Consider the following 22,095-nt stretch of genomic DNA (forward strand, 5'->3'; position numbering starts at 1 on the left):
GAACTGCAGATGACAGTTTGTTTGAAATGCATGGGTGTTTCCATGAGTGCTAGACAAAATTAGGAAAGGTACATATGCATATTTACCTCCAACATCAGCTGGGTGAATTCTTCATTGCTGAGGAATGAAGGCTTCCAGTCCTGCTGAATTTCAGAAATCTCTGTCTGTGCTGAGACTTCTAGACAAATAAAACATTTACATTCTTAAAATTCAAATGAACTTCTATCTTGATATATTACATATGAGTTGCTATGAAAAGAGAGAAATAACCTTTGTATTCAAAAATTGCAGTTTTCAAGCCTGAAATGTTTTCCTCGTTTTTTAGTCAAGTCAACTTGTACTGACTTTAGTGGGATAGCTGGTTGCACTGCTGGCCTTTGAAAACAGTCACTTACATTAGCTCTGAGTCAGACAGCATTCTGGGGGACAGCTCTAGAAAAACTTGAGCTGGTTTAGTTTGCTGCTCACTCTGCTTCTCTAGGAGTGCATCCTCACTCAGCTCTAGTAGTGAGGGGATGGTGAGCACAGACTGTCTTCTCTTTTCAGCATCTCCTTAATTAATCCCGTTGATTAACACTTCCAGAGCATGTAACACTCAATGCTCTGTATTCAAGGCACATAGGCAAACTGGCCAGAGAAATGCAAATGCATAAATGGTACTAAAGACAGTACATTTCTTGGAGTGCCTGTGCATTTTGTCACTGAGAAAGAAATCAAAGCCTCTGTCCAGGCTGCATTTGTGGAGATGCAGCTGTTTGCTCCTACTAGCTTGTTTGACCTGCTTTCTGCACTGCTGGGGGCTGTCACTGGCAGCACAGCAACTCTCCACAGCCCCCATGGTTTTACACACAGGTTTGAAAACCTAACTAAGAAAAGAGTCCATCAGATTTTTAAAGTAGTTTCAGAATATACGATACTTTCAGCAGATCTGTAGTTTGAAAAAGCCAACATACATAAAATGGTGACTGTTGGGAGAATTACTTGAGATTTGGGAGATTCTGTTGATTATAATGAAGGAGGCTGCTTATGAAGGAAAATATATGAAAATTTACCTCCTCCTCTGTGTTATGACTAAAATCTTGGTTTAGCCTACCAAACAGAAGGGAAATACGACTCAATAAACCAGATCCAAAGTATGCTGAGGATAATAACACTTTTAAATGCTGATGCTTTGTATTATATTCTGTGACTACTAATCTGATTTAAAAATAAATAACATTTGCCTTTTTTAGCAAGTGCACAAACCCCAGTCACATTTTGACCCAATTGCTGTGGAAAGATTTGTGACTGCTAGTTTTCCTTCACCTAGTTGTTTTTCAAGGAAAAGCACCTTCTGGAGTAAATTATTTGGACCTTCAGCTACACTTATACACTTATTTCAGATCTTGGGTGATTTTTCTTTGCTTAGCTTTATAACTGAGCATATTCACATCTTTCTTGCCCTTTGGCAGCGAAAAATAAAAAGATAAGTTATTGCTATAATTTTTTAATAAGTGTATATAACTATTAAACCTTGAGATGTCCTGGTCATCTCCTTCTGCACAAAACCACAGGTTAACAGTTGGACTCATTGGTCTTAAATGTCTTTTCCAACCTAAACAAATGCATGATTCTATCTGTGGTAAAAATTCATTTAAGGAGAAACTGCACTCTAATGACAGAACCATTATAATTATTTCCTCAGTAAGACTGACATTTGTGACTCCAGTCTGTTGTGAGTCATGATATAAGAGTTTTAATGGTCTTTCTAGTTACACCCATAGTTCTCCAGAGAGTGCAGGAAGGAGGTGCTGGATGAGCCAAGGTAAGCCAGGCGATGTAGTGCATCATCTTGTGAGACCCCTTTCTGCTTTCTGAGACCAGGGGCATTCCTCACAGTCACCCACTGAAACCTCATCCTCACAGGGCAGAGCAGGACAGGCCCATTTTAAACCAGTGCCCTGATTTATAAGGGAGAAGCATGTCAGTTGACCACTACTGGTGGGTGTCAAAGCATCAGGAAGGCCACAGTGCACATTCCTCCCTCTGAGTAGAAACTAGACCAAAGAGAATAGATCAGCAGGGTCGGAAATCTCCTCTGCCCTCTGTGAAGGTATATTTCTACAAGACTTCACTGTCACTGGTGCAAGCATTTTAAAAAATAAACTTCCAGCTTTAGGACGCTGAATTTGACTACTGCAACTGGATGTTGTGCACATGCAATGTAGCTTCTTCTTGTGCAAACTGGGTGAAGAATCTCAACTATCTGTGGATGCAATTTGCTGATGCCAGCTTCAGAAACAGAAGCGCTTTCTGGTCTGAGTTTTCTACTCAGTGTGGAAAATTGAGTCCTACACAGTCCACTGAGGAGCTGGGGTGCTGAACAGATTGCTTCCCTGCATTTTTTCTGCAGAGAAACTGGGGCAAATGCTTTATTCTTCTGCTCAGAATATTACAAATTTCAAGTAAGGGAATCTTCCCTCTGCTCCCAAATCTTTGTTCAAAGCATCTGTGTTCTTCATGAGTGCTGCAGGGCACTGTTGCCCTCTTTCCCTCAGTCGCTGCCATTTGCCCCCTTCTCTAGCAGGCTGAAAGTCCTCTTCAGCTGAAGAGCAAACAAGGAGATGGATTTGGGCAGCACAGTGTCTGCAAATGATCATTTTTGATGAGACAGAAAAAAACCTCAAATACCTTATGTTGGCACTTTTAGATCCCTCGAGCCATTCTGATAATCACTGAAGGAAACAGGATATTATAGTAACTGTCTGGCAAGTGCATGAAGAGCTGCACTAAATCTTACCATTGTGTTTCTGCAGAAAGCCAATGACTTTTTCCAGCACAGTAGTTTTGTCCATTTTGCGAGTGTTGCCTGGAAGCATGGAGCTGAGCTCTTTGATGAGAACATTGAACTGATCGCGCCTCTTCTTCTCAGACTTGTTACGCGAAGCCCTGTAGACAGGGGAAAAGAAAAAAAGGATGAGCAGACCAAGAAGGAAAATGATCATGTACCTGCTCTTTGCAATGTATCTACATAAAATTAGCTTGCTGCACACATCAGTGTGTCAAGATTGACACTGGACTCCAGCAAAGCTGCAGAAGCAAGTAGAGGCAACAGTTCCCACCTCCTGCTCTTGTCTTTGAGCCACTTTTAGTGCCCAGCAGGGAGATGGAGGCTCTGCTCACTCCTCTGTGCTGCCTCTGGACACTCTGCCTGAGCTTATCAGGACAGCATTTAGCTTGTAGTTGAAGGAGCTCTGCCCATCTCCCAGACATATGCAGGATCTCAAAACTTCATGCAGTCTCTGGGGAGGCACTCAGAGTGAGAAGAAACAGGAATACTGTGACAACAGTAAAATTGTTCATAAAGAAGAAGAGTGGAGACTGGATCATACCCATCTGTGCAGATTTAACAGAAGAGAAGGACCACAGTTCTGTAGCTGTTGCACTGGAGCTGGGTTGATCTAGAAGATCTTCCCACTTTGGTTACAGGTGCTCTGCCTACCTCCAGGCTGGCAGAGAAGAATCAGGATGCTGTCTTCCAGTCATTAAGATCAGAGACCTGAGTAGAAGTTGCTCTAGCTCCCATCTGGTTTATATACCACTTTGCTCAGTCTCCTTTCCAAAGTCACAAGGACAAGCAGGAGAGAGGACATCACCATAGATTGGGTCTGTACCTGGGATGCATTGCCAGACTTGGGGTCTTGGAAGTGCCAGCAGAGCTTGCCCTAAATCTCTGTGTGCCACTGGGAAAATCAGTGTCAGAGCCCAAGTCTCAAGGTTTAGAACGAAGACTCTACAGCTTTCTTCACCAGTCTTGTCTGTTTAGCTTGCAGATTCCTCAGAAAGAGCCTGCTTCTGCTGCTGTGTTTCAAGAGCTCAAAGGAAGAAAGTATCTGATTTCATTTGGGATATTTTGGCACCATCATAATACTGTCATTAAGGCTGTTGATAATCTTTTCAGCATGCACACTTTGGTTTTTTTTTTAACTCTATGTCGATCTATACACACGCGTTTTCTGACTTGTTCTCATGAATACAACAACTGTTTGACTTGGAGGTTATCACCTGGATTTCTGTATCCATGTGGAAATAGAAATAAGTATAGCCCAGCAGGTTGGTTTGTTCTTCTGAAAGGTCCTCAAGCAGATGAGATTTGCCTCGTCAATTACGCAAAGCTCTAAAAATCTGGTTATATGTAAATGGGGAAGAAAAGCCAAGAGGCCAGTTCTCACTCTGAGTTTCTCAGTCCCAGCTAACTCTGCTGTGCCTCAGAGCAGCTCTGGATACACACTGCTGAAAATCAGAGCAGAATTTAGCCCAGCATCTACATCCCCTGCAAGGACCAGGATGGTGATAAACATTTTCAGCAGAGAAACCACTACAGAGGCTTCTGGATGTTACTACTGACAGAGGGGTAATTTTTGTTTGTCTTGGTCTCAACCCTGAACACACTTGGAGATACACTGGATGGAAGCCAATGCTTGATTATTTTACAGCTTTGAACACAAGAGATTGGGTGGATACTGCCTGACTGATTTCAGCTTGCTCTTATTACACTGCAAAAGGCTGTCAGAACACGATGTGAAAAGCTCCAGCCTTATCCTATTTCTCTACAGTTCGTGGCAACGTTAAGAATATCAACATTTTATTTCCTCATAATTCAATCCTAAATTAATTTTAAGCTTAATGAGTCCAGATTTCTCTGAAAATAAAATAAACCACCAACTGCTAATAGGGAGTGTGTTGCTTTAAAAACAAAAAATAAGAAAAAAGCCTTGACAGAAAATAAAGTATCTATTTTTAACACTTGACATTTTGTTCACAAAGGAAATATAAAAACTCCTCTAGTGGAAATAACTCTACCAAGATATGAATCGATGATCACAGTAAAGTTTTGAAAAGGAAAAAAAATGAGAAAAGATTAGAAAAAATGATAAAAACTATCCCTGAACAGTTGAAAATACTTTGTTTAATACAGTTATAAATACATGAAGTAAGATAATTTTCATCACTTCTCTTTGAAGATTATTTCCTAGCCTTGCTTACTTCACTGCTAGGGCATACAACTACAGTAAGCCCAAACAACCTCTGTCTTAATTCCATACTACTTGTCCCAGTTCTCCTCCCTCCTTGCTACTCAACAAAGATTTCAGCATATTCAAGGGGAAGGAGGAGACACAGTATGAATAAAATCAGGACTTTCAGTGAATACAGCGAAAGGCAATACAGAACAGCCTGAATTCAGAATGGTCAAAATCAAGCATTTAACAGCCGTCTTTATTCGCTTACATATATGCTGCTTGTTGTCCTAAACAGATATTGACTGACTTGTGGATGCTACATTTTACTAATTTACAATGAAATGTGACTTTACACTAAATTTCAGATTTCTTCTGGCTGTCCTGTGGAGTGTGTTATATATTCATCAATGCAAGTAACTGTACCACATACCTTCATTCAGATTCCTAAATTTACTTTTTATTTCAGTGGAAAATGGCATGTAGTAGTCTTCATGATTAAGCACTTTCTCATGGTTCACTTTAAGCTGGTTTTGGTTGGAATTTGTAATTCAACTGAATTGTAAAAAAAGTATTTTCAAATTGTATACTATTAAAACAAACTGAAAGAAGAACAAACAGAGAAAAAAGTGCACAAAGCACACCTTTTGTTTAGAATTAATAAATCTTCATAACTAAAATAAACCTCATCTAGCACCAAAGAACTAAAAATGAAACTATGGCATCTGATCTCAGAAGATTAGAAAACCTCACATAGGTCTTCAATGATCCCAACTGTGGTGCCATCATATCCACATTTTAGTCCTCAGATCTTTGGAGCGAATTTGTGCCTTAGGGAGTCAGGCAGAACATGGCTCAATTTAACCAGTGTTCTCCCTGAAGGAAGAGTTATGTATCTTGGCCAAATGCTGAACACCTGGCACAGGGGTGGGAGTGCAAGTGCCTCTTCTCAGTAGAGGATGGATCCTTTTTTCATGTTTGTGTAATACAACCTGTACGTGCCTAATGAATTGCAGCAGATATACACGGCGTGTATGTGTATCTCTACGCACACCTAACCTGAGAAACTCAGCTCCTGGCCTGAGTCCATCCCAAAAACCTAGGTCCAGAAATTTTCAGTCTCACCTACTTTTAATAGAGAAAATAAAAGGAAAGAACAATTTCCTGGGCTTTTTAATCCCCTCTGGTGTTTCTCAGCCCTGAGGGACCCAGTCCTTATTTATACCAAATGGAAGAAAAGAAAGAGTTTCCCTTGTGACACAGGGCAGGTGAGAGTACTCAGTTAACAAGATACAGAAGCAAAATATTCATCAAATAGCTTCTCCTGAGTCTGACTCTCTCTAGAAAAAAACCTGTAGGTTTTAAATGAATCTAAACAATTTCAGTATAATGTATTAACTTCAGATCTTCATGAAGCATCTCATGATTTCAAACTCAATTTCAACTTTAAAAAGCAAAATGAACTTAAATTACAATTTGAAGACGCACTTTCCTTTCATTAATTTTTAAAGTTATAACTTTTTTATGCACCCTGATAGAGGCCTGCCCCAGGGTACGACAAAAATTCCTTCTGGGAACAAACAGCATGAAAACTATACCAGATGGTGATGACAATTGCCGATAGCGAGGATATGCGTTATCCTATTTTTTTCATATATGCATTCATTAAATGAATTTTTTTTTTACTAAACAATTAGCACATGAATATCTTGAAGATGATCAGGCCTTTAGCAGGTGAAGCAGTGCTGCAAGGTGGGCTCCTTTCTGCACCTTCCAAAAGGAAGCAGGGGGGAACAGCTGAGCCTGGCTGCAGCCCGTACTGACCTATATTGGTGAGACAAAGCTGCGGGGAGGGAAAGAAGGGGAGAAGGAATCAAAAGAGATGAAACTGGATCAACTGCTTGTGCCTGGACTGGAAATACTCTCATTAGAGGGAACCAAGGGGAAAAATGTGGGCAACCTCTGGCAATCTCTAAAGTAATTAAACTGCAGGCTGAGGCATTGATAACCTCGAATGCTTCCAAACTGCTTTTCTGCAGATGCTGGTCAGCTCTGACAGTTATTAAGAGTTTCACTGCCACAGATCCTCTGCCTTGAAACACACCTTTTCTCTCCCAACAAAGGGTTCACAATGAATTCCCACCAACCGGGACTCAATGGAGTACAGACTGTCCGTGAATATAGGTTTCTGTCAGTTTATGGCTGATGTTTTGTGGTCTTTCTCTGCTCCGAAGGTAACTTCTGGGTGTTTCCATTGCTGTGATAGGCACTGATGAATAAATGAATAAATGACCATTCTAATAGGGAAAAATGCCCGCTTTTCCTATTCTTTTTCTTTTGCAAAATGTACTCAAAGGAAAAAGAAACCACAACATTTCTGTACACTCTGGAAGCTCAGATGATGTATTATAGTGGCAGAAGTATGTTGTTGGTGCTTCAGTTCTGATGTTCTGCAGTAATGTGAAGAAAACGATCAATGCCTTGGCTTTTTTAACATTTTCCACAGGAAACATTGCTAGGTTATTTTTTTCTTACAGTGCAGACAGGAGTAGGAGTCTGTGAGATGGCAGTTTTTCAAGTTGTGTTTGACTGTACTTTACTCCCTTGCTCTTTGATTAATTGATTATGGATAAAACAGCTTCTGCAGCAACAAACAGTATCAAGCTCATCACAGAGAGTTATAAAAGAAAAGATACTCACCTCTTTGCCCTGTCTTTCTCATCTTCATCCATTAGATTGTCTAAGCAGTTTTTTCTGTTGAAGGAATGCAAGAATCATTATGAACTGTCATACTGTTAGCTCTATTTGCAGGTTAATCTCAGTCACTCTATTTCAATTTAATAACACAGTGATGATATTCAGGTCAGATAAATGTGTCAGCAGTGCTCTATGCCACAGTCCTTGATTTTAGGAAATACCTTTTGTGGGTAATGTTATTCCTGAGCATTATGCTAGCCTTAGGGTCTCTCGCCAGGGATCAAGGCTCCCAGGCTATACGTGGTGCATCAGCACAGTACAAAAACAGCCACTTCTTGGGGATGTTTTTTTTGTGTGGAGGTTACTCTCTGCAAACTTGTAGGCTGGATGAGCCTGGGATCTGCTCAAGCTGAAATGCATTCTCATTGCCCCCACATTCCCATCAAAACCATCTTCAGTGCAAGAGCTGGCATCACTGATGCCTTTGATTTTTCAAGCTGCTCTTCCTACTGGGAAGCTTTTCATCCTCCTCTGTGGATCCTGACCCCAAGCCAAAAGAGATGGTAGTAACTCTCCTGAATTACACCTCAAATTCAAAGTGTCCTTATAAATCCCACTGCCTAAGCCATACTAAAAAACACTCTTGCAGCCCCGTCAGACCACCTGCCCAGCCATGCTGGCACCAAGCATGGGGACTGTCCCATCCCCATCACTCCTTTTGCTAATCTTCACCAAAATGTTGTGACCTCAGCTTTGTAGTTCAATTGCTCCAGCAGTGTGAGCTGAAAGGAGAAAAGGGCAAATTGGGTAAATTAAGTAAATTTGTGTAGGTAAGGCCAAGGGAAAAATACAAAAGCAGCCCAGCTGAAGTGCCTCAGAATCACTTGTCACTAGCTCACTGCCCACCCTCCTTGGCTCTTTGACCTTATGAGAAAGTGACTCCTGATCTGTAACCACTTCAGCCCAAGAAGGAAGCCCTGTGCTACTGCACCTCTCATGGCATCTGGCACCCCTTCAGCGTGGTGCAAAATCCATGTGCTGCTGTCTCCCACACAAATATTTTCTGAAACAGCAGCACAATGTCATTGGATATTGTCAAAGCCTCATTTTCAAAGCAGTGGTGTAACGATAGGCAATGATAGAACTCTTTTTCAGCAATCAATGTTTCTCATTTAATGAGTCCTCAACATGTAAGACATGAATAAAATTGGAAGGGAGGAGGAAGGAAGTTAATTGCTAGGCTTTATTTAAGCCCATGTTATTTTCCACATATGAGTCACACATAAATTAGTCTGCTTAAAGAATATTTTATGAAAAAAACCAAAGTGAAAACGTAACCATAGTAAAACCAGTGCTTCTGTTACTAGTTCTCCTACAGCAATAGTCTACCTGGTCATTACTTAACAGATAGCTAAGAATACTAAACTACTCCATAGCTTTTTATCAAATCAGTTATGAGGAATTAGAGCCACTGGTCACTGACTGGAGGGTGAAGCCACTACGTAATGGCACTCTGCACTTTGGTGAAGGATAAACAGGAAATATGAAGGCCAAGGGACTACTTTTTTTAGTCATAACTGGTGAATTTTAATTGCTGAATTCCATTATACAGAACAAAATAACAAATAATACCATGTAGTTTTTAGATTTTTCTAAAATTTGTTTTGACTTGCAAAACAGCTACAGTCAGCCGTGACTTTTGACTTGCAAGTCAGCCATATCATAATTCATATTTTGGACTAGGAAAATGTATAAGCCCAGCAAAATTTTATTACCCAGTGTTTTACATATATTTTAGGTGTTTATTTGCTTAGTCCCATAATGAAACTGTTATCACAATCACTGTGTTTTCAAATAATTCAGGCTAAAATGTAGTGATAATATTCAGTGTGTTTTGTTGTTATTTGCTCACTTACTGTAACCTATGATATTTAAGAATACAGAAGGCATTGTTAAAATGGCAGGATTTAGGATTTTGCAGTGTTTCTTTGCTAAACCTTTGCTTAAGATCATAGGATCACAGGATGTTAGTGGGGTAGGAAGGGACAATAAAGATGATCTCCCAATGGTGGGAGGACACTTTGCACTAGACCAGGGCTGGGACATCCACAACCTCCCTGGGCAACCTGTTCCAGTGTTTCACCACCTTCACAGGACAGCACAGCACAGCACAGCACAGCACAGCACAGCACAGCACAGCACAGCACAGCACAGCACAAAATGTTCTGTTGCATGCCCACTTGTTGAATCTAGGGTATGACAATCAAACTGGGGTAGTATCAGCAGCAGAAGCTGCTCTCCCTGAATCCCTAAAGGTCTTCCTCACAGATGAAGCTTCTGTGAGGCTTCCTCTGGTTGTAACAGATTCCCAATAGGAAGCAGGAATATGTGGACAAATGTGCTGAGTGGCTGTGAGGAAGGATGGAGCTGGGCGAGACAGTCAGCATGGGTGCTGCTCAGCCCCGGCTCTTTAGGAGAAGCACAACGCACCTAATGGAAAGGAGCTTCCTAGAGCTGTACCCCGTAAACCATCAAGAAATTACACTGCCAGGAAGCCCCTACTCTTGAGAGAGAGCAACAGATCTAACTGGTCTGTTCTGCCAAGGATTTGGCTAGATCTGTAAAGCAATTCATGGCCAGCTTCCAGTAAACGAGGTTTCTCACTGACTGACATGAAATTCTGGACCTGCTGCGCTGTTGCTAGCATGAGACAATATCTAATTGTCATTTTGCTTCTGTTTGCTCACATGGCAAAATCTCTAGAGCATCATAAGCATTGCTAACAGTGTTTGCTAGTACATATATACCATATGAAATTAGAACTGTTCTCAATAAAATAGATACATCAGAGTATACAACTGCTGTGAACTGGTATTGCCATCCCTCTCTAGAGCCCCACCAGAGCCCTCTCCTTACACCCTGACAGAGAAACCCATGGCATGGAGCTTAGGTATGTGCTTAGTGCTACCTGCTTGCTTTATGTTATCCTCCCAGTCCCTGAGCTGTGAAGGTCCCAAACTGCAAACCGGAAACCTACTGTCTCTTGGTTTAGGAGAAAATTCTGACTCATTCCAATGATGGAGGCAGGCAGTAAATACCAAGGCTCTGTGCCACAGTTTCCCTGCAAAGAAGTGACATAAAAAAGCAAGTGGCACAAGTATTTCTCAAAATGTGAAGAATCCTTTCACGATAACGAAGGCAACTTGGAAACCTATAGGTAAGAACACCACATGATGTAACTCTTGCTGGCAGAGTCACAGTCACATTCAGAGCTTCATTAGTATCATCATTATCATAAAAGAGTGAAGACTATCACTCAAAAAGATAGGAACTACCTGGAACAAGGAGAAAGCTCATGTACTCCCATCAGGGTGGTATTCAGACAAACACACAGGAAGATGCTTATACACAAGTAGGGAAGAATGGCATTTTGGAAACAAAAGACTGGCTAAAACTGTTAATCACGTACCCCTGGCTTAGTTATAAGATGGAGAATTATAGCACAAACATCCCCCCACATTCATTCATACAATGAATAGTTGCTTGGGAAAGAAGTGATTCAGGCAGAGTGCCAGCTCGCTCCAGGGACTCTCCAGAAGAAAGGTTGCACATGTTTATTTTGATACAGTCTATTCCCAGTGGACACAGAGCTTGCACTATAAAAAATCATCTGGCACTGATCACCTTATCCTGTGCTAGAAACATGTTTTTTATTGAGCTAAGCTACTACTTTTCTGGAGTGGTGAGGTTGGTTTCACTCCTTCCTGCCCTACTGCTCATAAGGATATGCTGTAGACACTCAGATTTAGGTAATCAGTAGTTGATTTCCCACTAAGTTGCCACAAGGCCAACTAATAGTTCTTACAAATCAGCCTGATATTTATCAAGCTGAATTACTCAGCTGAATTAAATGGGAGATGTAGATTTCTTTCAGAGGTCCTGAGATGTACCTGGGGAACCTTAGTGAGAAGTCACAGTGTTTGTGCTTCCCTGGCCCCTACGTTTAGCATCTCAAGGAAAAGACTGGGCTTTTCCTCCTCTTCCCTCTCTGCCAAAGTGGGGGTGTCTGCCTCCATCTCCTCCCAGGTCTGCCTGGGTATTCTACCACTTGTCCTGTACAGGTATGGTCAGCCCTGGGCAGAGGTGCTCCTACCCACTGCAGACATACCTGAGCCTCACACCTCAGTCCTCACCCTCAGACCACTTGGGATGCTGGTACAATACAACCAATCCTAATTAAAGATGATGATATTGCACTTGGAGAACAATCCTCTCAAAGATAGGGCATGGCCAAGGGTTGTATGGAAAACCGGGATTCAGGGATGAAACACCTTGAACTATCCTCTGACCTCTGAGCAGACCCTTCCCAACAGCTGCTATCTTTGTGAAGGAGGAAGAACAGAGCAACAGGGTGTAGGGCAGACATGCTCCCATGCCTTCCACATTGCTCAGCCACCAGGGCCCACCTCTGCTCAGCATTGCTCCTACTCTGCCCCAACAGGGAGTTACTCCCTCATCCTCTCTTTGAAGGGGAGGAAAAGGCTGTTAGCAATGAGGTCAGCGTTATACAGGAGGCACACAGGTATGTTTGGTGGGGTTCAGGCTTCAAAGGCCAGATCCAGCCTGTGCTTAGTGAGTAGGATCCAATATGTAGGAAGAAGGCACCAAAAGAGAGTAGAGGCTCTAGGCATGATCCAGGGGCACAGTTTCTAGACACCCACTAGCACAGGGGACAGCGTAGCTTGGTCGCTGTGCTGGCATTACTGCCAGATGCCCTGCCCAGGGATGATGAACTAGGTCTGATGGGCACTGTGGTTGGTCAGTGGCATTGTCCCATGGGTGTTCCACAGTGTGGGTTAGATGGGACTTGCCCACCCTGCGGAGCACCACTCTGGCTAGGAACTCCACCTGCTTCCCCTCAGCTAAGCAGAGCTCTGAAATGAATCACGCTAACAAGTGAATTATTTCCCTTCCAAGTCCTGCTGGAAGGCAGAAAGGAAGATTAGCGAACTGGAAGCAGCAGGAAAGGTCATAGAGTGACAAGCAAGAAGTGACCATCTGACCATTTTAAGCACCTTGTTCCAAGTTTCTGTAACATGGATGAAGCACTCAGATATCCCACCAGGAAGGGTACAGTGTGAACACACAGCAGAAGGATTTGTACAAACACAAATCAAAACAAATCAACAGATTCACAGACACATCAAACAGAACTGTACCACTCTATTCTCTTTTTTTTCATATAAAAACCTATGAACTGTTACAAGAACATGCTGGAAGTCCGTAATTAAATATGGCACATTCTGAAACACAGCAATAAAAATTGATTTATCAAAATGTAAACAGACTAGCCTTAGAAAACTTAAGATAGTAAAAATTCACTTTCCTAATTGTATACATGGTTATTTGAGAAAGATATGTGCATTTTTAGTGGGAGATCGGCAGTCTGGAGTCACCATGGGTCATGTAATGCTGAGACTGTTATGGGAATTACTGGTTTTAGGAGTAAAGAAAAAATCCAGAGGCATCATTAAGTGTCCAGCTTTAGAGTTTTTGTCTGACAATGTATAGTGAGGTCTTCCTGCATTCAGTAGGTTACTACATTTTGTTTACACTAGAGATGATGTCTCGAGGCTCCAAAAAAAGAAAAGAAGGAAACGTTTTTAGAAAATACTGGACTTCATGAACCTCAGGGGCTGTTTCATGTTTTATACATACGTGTACAATGAATCTTCAGATGGTGACAGGCTTAAAGCAAACAGACATAAAAAATAAACCACATGTGGTCAGTAAAAATGATGAAATTTGACAGAAATTAATGCTCCCCACTTCTGAACTGCAGATGAAAGGAAGATGTTTATAGGTATAGAGCTGAGTATTAAGAGATTTTGAAGAATAGAAATAAAGGCTCAGAGCATATTCTGGTTTTATTCTTTACAGTATTTCCATTTAGTGAGAAGGGGTATTATTTTCCACATGTTGGAAACCTTGCACTTACTGCAATGTGTTAGACAGCTTTCCCCCTCCACCCTTGTGCCTGCTGAATTTTGGGGTGTGCAGCCTGCAATCCCTCTGTAGATGTGGTGTGATTCACATCGGTTTAAGTCAGGAGTGAGATGGCTGACGTCAGCAATGCCGTGCTGGAGCGTGAGAGGCATCTTTTATCTCCCGCTTGTGAGCAACGCACAAAGTTTTGCACAGTGTTTGGATCTCCGATGAAGATCAGTACATACGTGCTCGTTATCTTCCTCACTGCTGTTATTACTACTGAATGACTACAGCCATTCAGACTTTAGTGAGCAGGCTGCGAATCCCCAGGTTCAACCTCTGCTCTGCTCTCCCCTCGCACGGCTGGAAACAGAAAGGCAAACAAATTAAACTAACATTAATCAGCAAAGACTGCCATCTGTATAACTCAGAGCACTTCTCCGCGTGCCCGTCCCCTTCCAGCAATGCTAAACAGGATTAGCCTTCCGTGGGCGGATGGGGAAAGTAGGTCAGTTCGGTAACATCGCTGCGTGTGATGAACGGAGGAGGATGTGACTGCAGTGGTCTGCTGGCAGCCCTCTCGCCTTCGGTATGAGCCAGGAGATGCAGCACCTGCGCTTGTCATGGGGCGCACGAGGTGGCTCAGACCCTGCGTCCCTGCATGGTGACACCTTACATTTGTAGGATCAGGGATTTGGCAAAGCCTGGCTGATGCACTGGAGTTAGTGGGTGCATTTTAACAAAGAAACTGAGGCACAGGGCAGCTAAATGCTTAGTTATTACTAGTTTGTGTACAGCCAAATATTCATCAAAGCTTACACATAATCCAGAGTGGCAAGGGATGGTAAATCACCCGGCAGAGGTATTGTCTTTCTGTATTGACTTCACTGGGTATGCAGAGATGGTGGCAGGAAAGCCAAAGCTCACCTCAAGTGACACCTGCAAGGTGTGACAAGCAAGAAGAGCTTCTGCTGCTACATCAGTAGTAAAAGGTTGAACAATGAAAGTGCAGGACTGCTGCAGTACTGGAGGTGTGTGAAGCGGTGAAATTGGAGACAGCAAAATATTAAGGCTGTTGCCTGCTTTGAGGTAGTCTGCGCCAGCAAGGTCTCCCAGCCTCTGTGTTGGAGGAAGGGGCAGGGAGGAACAGAAGCACCATCAAGAGCTGAGGATCAGCTCAGGAAACTTGAGGAAGCTTGAGGGAAGCTGACCATACAAGTTGATAGGGACTGACTACTTGGCTCATTGGGTGCTGGGAGACTTGCCAGTGTCCTTTGCTAAGCTGATCTCTCATTTTGAGAGGATGTGGAGGCGGGGGAGGTCCCCGATGTTTGGAAACAGGCAAATGCTGGTCTTCAAGTAAGGGCAAAAGGGTGATCCAGGGAGCAAGAGGCCAGTTATCCTCACTTTAGTCCCTGGCAAATCATGGAGTGAGTCCTGTTGGAGCACAGGGCTGGGCACATGGAGAAGAAGGTGATCAAAAACAGCCAGTGTGGATTTACCAAGAATAACCTGACTGCCTGTAATGATGAAATGACAGGATCTGTGGATGGGGAGAGAGCAGTGGATGTCATTTATGCTGTCTTCATGCTCAAAGGAAGGGCTGTTGTCATGAGAGGCTGAAGGAAAGGACAGACCAGAAACCCTATGACAACTGCCAAGTCCTGCACCTGGGAAAGAAGAGCCTTGAACTCTGATACAGGCTGGGGATGGACTGATCAGAGAGCAGCTCTGCAGGAAAGGCTCTGGGAGTTCTGGAAGGCAGCAGACAACATGCTGTACATGAACCAGTGGTGTGCCTTGGTGACAAGGATGGACCCTGGGCTGCATGGACAGGAACACAGCCTGATCAAGGGAAGGGTTTATGTCCCTTCACTCAGCACCTGTTATACCACCTTTAGGGTAATGAGACTGTGTTTTCCTAGGACAGAAAAGCTAGATTAACAGGAGGAAGGTCAGTAGTGTCCCCAGTGGTGGGGCCGGGAGCCCTTGAATTATGAGAAGGGGCTGGGATAGCCAGACTGGCTTAGCGTGGAGAAGAGATGGCTTTGGGGACATCTAAGAGTCCTCTCATTGCCTACAAGGGGTCAATGAAGAACCAGTGCTGGACTCCTCATGGTGGTGCAGGATGGGAGAGTGAGAAATAACAGGCATATGTTTAAAGAAGAGAGAAGGAACTTTTCTCCATGAGGACAGCCAGGCAACGGAGCAGACTGCGTGGAGAGGCTGTGCCATCCCCATCCCTGCAGGCTTTCAAGACCTGACTGGGCAAAACCCTGAGCAGCCTCGTCTGCCCTCAGAGCTGGCCCTGCTTTGAGCACAAGGTTGGATTGGAAACCTCCTGAGGTTTCAACCTGAATTGCCCAGTCAGTCTGGATCTACTGAGCTGGCTATAAATCCTAAGCAAATCAGTCCCCTTGAATTAGTTCAAGGAACATATTATATATGTTCTTGAAATATATTTTATTGTGATTTTGGTCTCTGTACTAGAAATAGCTTGTGCACTGTCTCCCCTACATTTGACACTGCTCCTGCTTCATAAACAGCTACACATCTTGATATTGTATGTCTGTATGTCAGGTATTCGTCATGCTACTTCTAGATGTTAATTTTTTAAAAAATCACTTTATGACAGAATTAAGGAAAAAAAAAAAAAAAAAGGGAAAAAAGGCCTCTCAGGAGAATGCCCCTTGACTGCAAAACCTGTTTTTCTTCTCTCTCTACTTCTCATGTTCTTAATCTGTTTTAGGTATTTATAAAACTTTAATCCTCATAGTATCAGAAGTCCCGAATGTACAAAGACTTTAAAATGTGCTTAACTCTATACTGCTGTAAGAAGGCCCTCATGTATGTGTATCTTTGCAAAATCCAGGTCAAAATGTGGAAGTAGAACTGCACAGATTATTTTGCAGTTGTTAGCTCTGAAACCTTCTCTTGAAAAGGATATCAGTTATAAAGCACTCTTAGCTGTAAGAATCTGTTTATGTTCTTCTGCAAATATTTTAAAAAGTAGAATAATATAACATTTGACCTATGATCTTCTGATGGTCAAATGCTCAGCTGATACAGGCAAAATATCCAAGTATATTATAAAGATTTATTTGTCAAAAATGCAAGGATTTTTTGTTTGACAAAAAATACCTGGGAAACACCAGCTCAAGCAGAAAATTAGTCTTTTTCAATAGGACTGTTATCAAGACATTCTCTTCTTCTGGCAGTAACAGTGGTGACAAGATCATTTTAACCCTTTCCATACGATTAAGCAAGCTATGATGGAACTAGAATGTACTGCAAGACGTCCAGGAGCTGATACAGTTTGGTCTCACTCCCCCCACTTCTTTGATTGTTAAGTGTTTATGGATGGCTCTCAAATAATCAAATTACTTTTCTTTTAAAAGGCTCTGGGTCTAGAAGCAATTTGGCTAACAGAAAACTTTGTTCTAGAAAGAAATTCTGAATTTTTGACAGTGTTATTCAATTAATTATCGTGATTTACACCAGCTGTGATCACTCGCTCCATACATTAGGACCTGAAATAACAGACTACATGTGCCTGTGGAGATTTTATCAGGAAAGCAGAAACTAAACATGAAGCTAAATTTCCTTTGAGTTTTAGGCATCTACCCTGATGTGGCATCTCCCTCTTCATTGAAGAGGACCTAGGGTGAATGGCTATCCTCTCTCCGTGTCCTTGTCCTTTCCCTGCCCATGTGGGATTTGCTTGCTTCTTCAAACCAGCAAGAATTGGAGGGCCAAGCTCCAAGGACTTGCACCAGGCAGTGAGTGCTCTCCTTGGCCCTCCCCATCCTCATGGGTACTGCAGCATGGTGACACCCATGGGTGCTCAGCTGCTCTGCCTCTGATGGGGCTGGAGGTGGGAGGCATGAGGGGACAATGTGACTGTCCCTGCAGAGACCCTGCAAGACAACTTCCCTGCGCCATGTAAGAGGCGAAGATGTGGCCTCGATCTGCTGGTGACAGGAAAAAAAAATCCCCATACAATATTACAGAAATAAATACAGATATAAACACCAATAATCCCATCACTTTTGTGTTAACAGCTTGATAACACATCTGCTTATAACTCACACACTGCACTAAATTTTCTGCTCTATAGTAACTATCATATCCCTGTCAGAAGAACTAAATATTTAATTGTCTGGGGAGATGAATCATGAAAAGCTGTTTCGGGGAGATATTTTTAAATGGACAATTCGTTGTCATTTAATTTTGAGAACCTGCTGTCTCCTTCTTTTCAGAAGGGTCCCTGCAAGCCTGTGACCATACAGATTATTGCTCTATACTGCTTGCTGTCTCCCTTGCAGGTAATGTAACCTACAGAGTTTTAAGGTCATTTCAGAGCAAGACAGGAGGATTCAGGGTTTGCCTGGCCATCCCTAAGCCTAAAGACAGCAAGCACAGAGACAAACAACCTGCTGGATTGCATGACACTCTGGGGAGGAATATCCTCTCGTTGCAGTCTCCTATTTTTCTGTCTGAGTCCATAAACCTGCCAAGAGGTCAGCTACAGCATCACACAAAGGCTACACCTGTATTTTGTGCCATCTTGAACATTTATGCCCCTGAGTCTCCCCTGTCTTAGACTGAGCCACACTCCACCTATGTGCAAAGAACTGCTTTTCTCAGACCCTTCATGCTACCAGTGGTTCCCATTTCTACAAAGATAAAGTTTCTCCAGCCCAATGTAAAATTCAAATCAGGTTTTACAAAATGAATCTCTAAGGAAAAAGGATAATTATTAAAGAGCTTCGTTAGTGTTTTGCAATCTTAATTATGATAATTATATTTTTGTAGCTAATATAACTGAACTCCTGCTTTTAAATCCCATTAACGAGCATTTTTAATCCCTCTCCTACTGGGCCAACAAAACCATAATGTTGAACTTTATATTTACACGGGGCACTATTTTTAATAAAAATGACGCACTGTTTACTGAGGGTTTCCATTCCCTTTTATCTGCATTTTGAAGGCGCACCTTCTCCCAAGACACAAGAAATTAAGAAATGCAAAGATGGACTCAGCAGCTTGGGCTCGATTTCCCTCCTTGGCAACAAGAGGGCACAGTCCCTAAGCCAGGATGGCAGCAGGCTGTGGATATTGGCTGCCATCAGGAGTCAGTGACACCACTGCTCCAGTAGAAGGACAGACTTAAAGCTCTTTCCTTCGACAGCCCAAGGGTTGAGCTTCATCTGCTCTGGGTCCTCATGTGGGCTTCACCAAGAGCACACACCCCTCCCACGTAGGCAGAGGATGTGACCCACTGTGTGAGATGAGACCTGTCAGGGGGAGACAGCGGGAACTTGCACAGGACAACTTTCCCATACTAGACCGGTCCCGTGGGTAAGCAGGATACCAAGAGATGGCAGGAGCCAGGCTGCAGCAGCCAACAGTGACTGATGACCAGGGGAAGAGGTGGCAGCTGGGGGAAAACGTCAAAAGAAATTTCAATTAAAAATGAAATGCCTGAACACACAAAGTATTACTGCTGTGTGAGCAGGGAAAGGTACCTCCCCAGCTTACTGGAAATCCTGAAAAGGGCCAGCAAGTGACACTTTTCAGTGACACAGTATTTTCTGAGTAAAGTTTAAAATCCCTGATAAGAGTGGAATTTGCTGCTGTGTCCTGTTATGACCCACCTGCCACCACCCAGGTGCAATGGCCTAATGGAGTTTTTTTATGAGTCTGTTTGCAGACACATATTTTATAATTATCTAACAGAGAGAAAATAAGTAAAGGATCAAAGAGGGAAGAGCATACAAATTCAGATATCTCAAAAAAGAAATTAAAACAATAAAGCATATATTGAATATCATCTGCCCATTAATCTCTGGAGTAAATTCAGAAAACTAATTAAAAGCTTCTACACAGATAAATTATAAGCTTCTTTATTCAATGAGCTCAACATATGAACAAACAGAGGTTTGTGTTGATATCATCATTATTAGCAATTGCATTAAAGCAAATGATTTTTTGCTGTGCTACTGGGAATACAGTGATTTGAAAAACAAAATGCTATGAGATGAAAATTCAAACCTTTATGGTACCATATAGCATTTCCTGGTTTTTATTTTTAGTTAATGGTAACTCTTATGGGTCAGCATGATAAAAAATAAGATGTAGAGAAACAACCCCAAAGCCAGTACAGAAACAACAAAAATCTTTGCATAATCGTTCTACAGTGGAAGGCCATCTTTAAGGGCCAATATTGCCTTCCCACATGGGAAATTCTCTAATTTGTCAGTTCTTCTGCACCTTGTGTCCCTTTTTCTGCTATTGGCTTCAACATTCTCAGGGGATTTTGTCTTGAATTTTAGAGGGAGGTTTTTGCCTCTTCAACCGTAATTGATAGATGTTCTATTTTTGTGGAGCAACACTGCTGTGTTACATGATGTGTGTGGCAGTGCTGCATGGGGAGCTTGCAAGGCAGCTAGAACTGCTCTCTCTTGGTCCTCTGGGAATAAACCCCATCCCAACCATCCCTTTAGATAGCTGTGACTTGAAAAAGGGGATTCTGAAGAACACAAGTTTACAGCTTAAGCTGTGTGTTCAATTTACGTGCAGAGCCTGAAATAATTAATACCAATATATAGTCAGTTCAGAATCTGATTAGAATCAACTGGCTCCAGAATTCAGATATCTTCTTAATGATCCTACACAAGGAAGTAACTTGAAAAATTCTGTATTTTATTCACAGTGCATTCCAGTGATCCAGCACTGATTAGCATAAAAACAGCTTTAAACTGATGAAATGTGGGAACAAGAGAGAACTATAACTGCTTTTGTTTATATTTTTATTCATACACCAGCATTTTCCTACTTCATATTGTACATATTGTAAACTCTCCCTATTGACCAAAATGAAGCAGAGATTTTAAGAAGTCTCAGGCTAATGTCCTCTTGAATACAGGCTAAATGAAGGATACAATCCACAGAGTGTAAAGTGCAGTTAGATTTTAGCTTATTCACTCAACTGTGGCAATTCAGAAACAGAGAAGTCATTAAAAGCCCCACAGCAAAAAATCAAATTATGCCTCTGTCAGATATTAACTTTGAAAAGGAACAGAGACAGTTGGAAAACCACAATGAAATACTGATGTGCTGATTCACCTCACACTTATGTACTGCATGACTTAGAAATGCAAAATAATCTGTTCTGTGCCAAATGATACTGGGAGGAAAGCATCTTTTGGCTCTGATGGGTGCTGCCTTCCACTCATAATGTGCATTTCCCCTTTACACTTCCAAGAAAATTTGCTGTCAGAATCTCAAGTTGTCTTGCTATTTTATTTGCCATCTGTGTCAAATATTCATATAGGCACACTAAGTGTGTGTCCATGTCCCAGAGGGCATCAGTTGCTGCACACTGTTTCCTATCTTTTATAATTACCAGGGGAAAAACTAGGAGGGGGTAAAACCTGACATAATTATAGATCTCAACTCATGCTGTATCACATTTCATTTATGTAGAGTGTCATAGCCATTACTGGAGCACCATATATGAAAAAATAGGACTTGAACCCTCAATGCACTACGAATTTTGCAGGTAACCTAATAAAATTGGATTAAATATCCTGCAGAAAATCAGGTACTTTACATCCCATCTATTCTGTAGCCAGTACTGTGACTGCAGCTCTTAAAACATTATCTCATCTGGCTGTAGAGATGTATTTCAGCACCAGTGCAGCTCACTGTAGGTCTGCTGGTTTACGTATTTACCCAGTGTCACCAAAAAAAGCTTGTGTAGGGCAGCTCAGTTTGGGGGAGGGCAGGGAGAAGGAGACAGAGGAAAGAAAGAGAAGCAGTTGGCAGGGAGCTGAGATTGGGGTCAGGTTGGGTCCTCTGGCTCAGTCTCGTGAGCAGCTGGGAGAGGTAAATCGCAGGGCTGTGAGTTGAGATGAGGAGAAAAGGGAAAGTCCCATGCGCTGTTTCTAAAATCCACACAAAAAGAGAGATCCCAAAGGCAGTTTTGAGGACCCTAGGAAAAATGCTGTTGTCACTGGATGCATTGGGAAGTTTATTTGCAAAAATGCTATTGCTCCTCCTTGTTGGGTAGGTTTAAAGCAGTCTCAGGAGTGATTATTGAAACTGTAGCAACTTTATGAAAAGATATATATCAATCACTATAAACTGTGCCAAAGGTAGTATAAAATTTGATGGCACAACACTTCACTTTGAAAAACTTATACTTTATCCTACTGCCACACTATTTTGGGATTATTTGGGTTTGGGGATCTTTTGCTTTTAAATAGAAAAATCTTTGGTTCTCCATGGTGTTTTTTTCCCTTGCCAGCCTCCCTTCTTTAGATACTTCAAAAGGCAATATCCTGAGAAAACTTTTCTGCTGGTTCCTATTGTTTTCCAGTTCAAGTGAAAAAAGTACATAATGTTAAAT

General features: G+C 42.1%; 1 protein-coding gene across 2 annotated transcripts in view; it reads right to left on the reverse strand.

Annotated features, from left to right (window-relative positions):
• Positions 1–22,095, reverse strand: part of NPAS2 (neuronal PAS domain protein 2) — a 103,894-nt gene that overhangs the window by 45,710 nt on the left and 36,089 nt on the right. For both annotated transcript variants that reach the window (XM_014250399.2, XM_088051739.1), the window contains exons 2-4: positions 7,698–7,751; positions 2,780–2,928; positions 87–178 (exon numbers count right to left, since the gene is read on the reverse strand). In XM_014250399.2, coding sequence (XP_014105874.2) covers positions 87–178; positions 2,780–2,928; positions 7,698–7,751 — 295 coding nt within the window. The remainder of the gene's footprint in view (positions 1–86; positions 179–2,779; positions 2,929–7,697; positions 7,752–22,095) is intronic.

The sequence above is a fragment of the Pseudopodoces humilis genome, chromosome 2 (assembly GCF_049639895.1).
Source record: "Pseudopodoces humilis isolate 2021_Gansu_Grassland_sample_001 chromosome 2, ASM4963989v1, whole genome shotgun sequence".
Taxonomy (NCBI): domain Eukaryota; kingdom Metazoa; phylum Chordata; class Aves; order Passeriformes; family Paridae; genus Pseudopodoces; species Pseudopodoces humilis.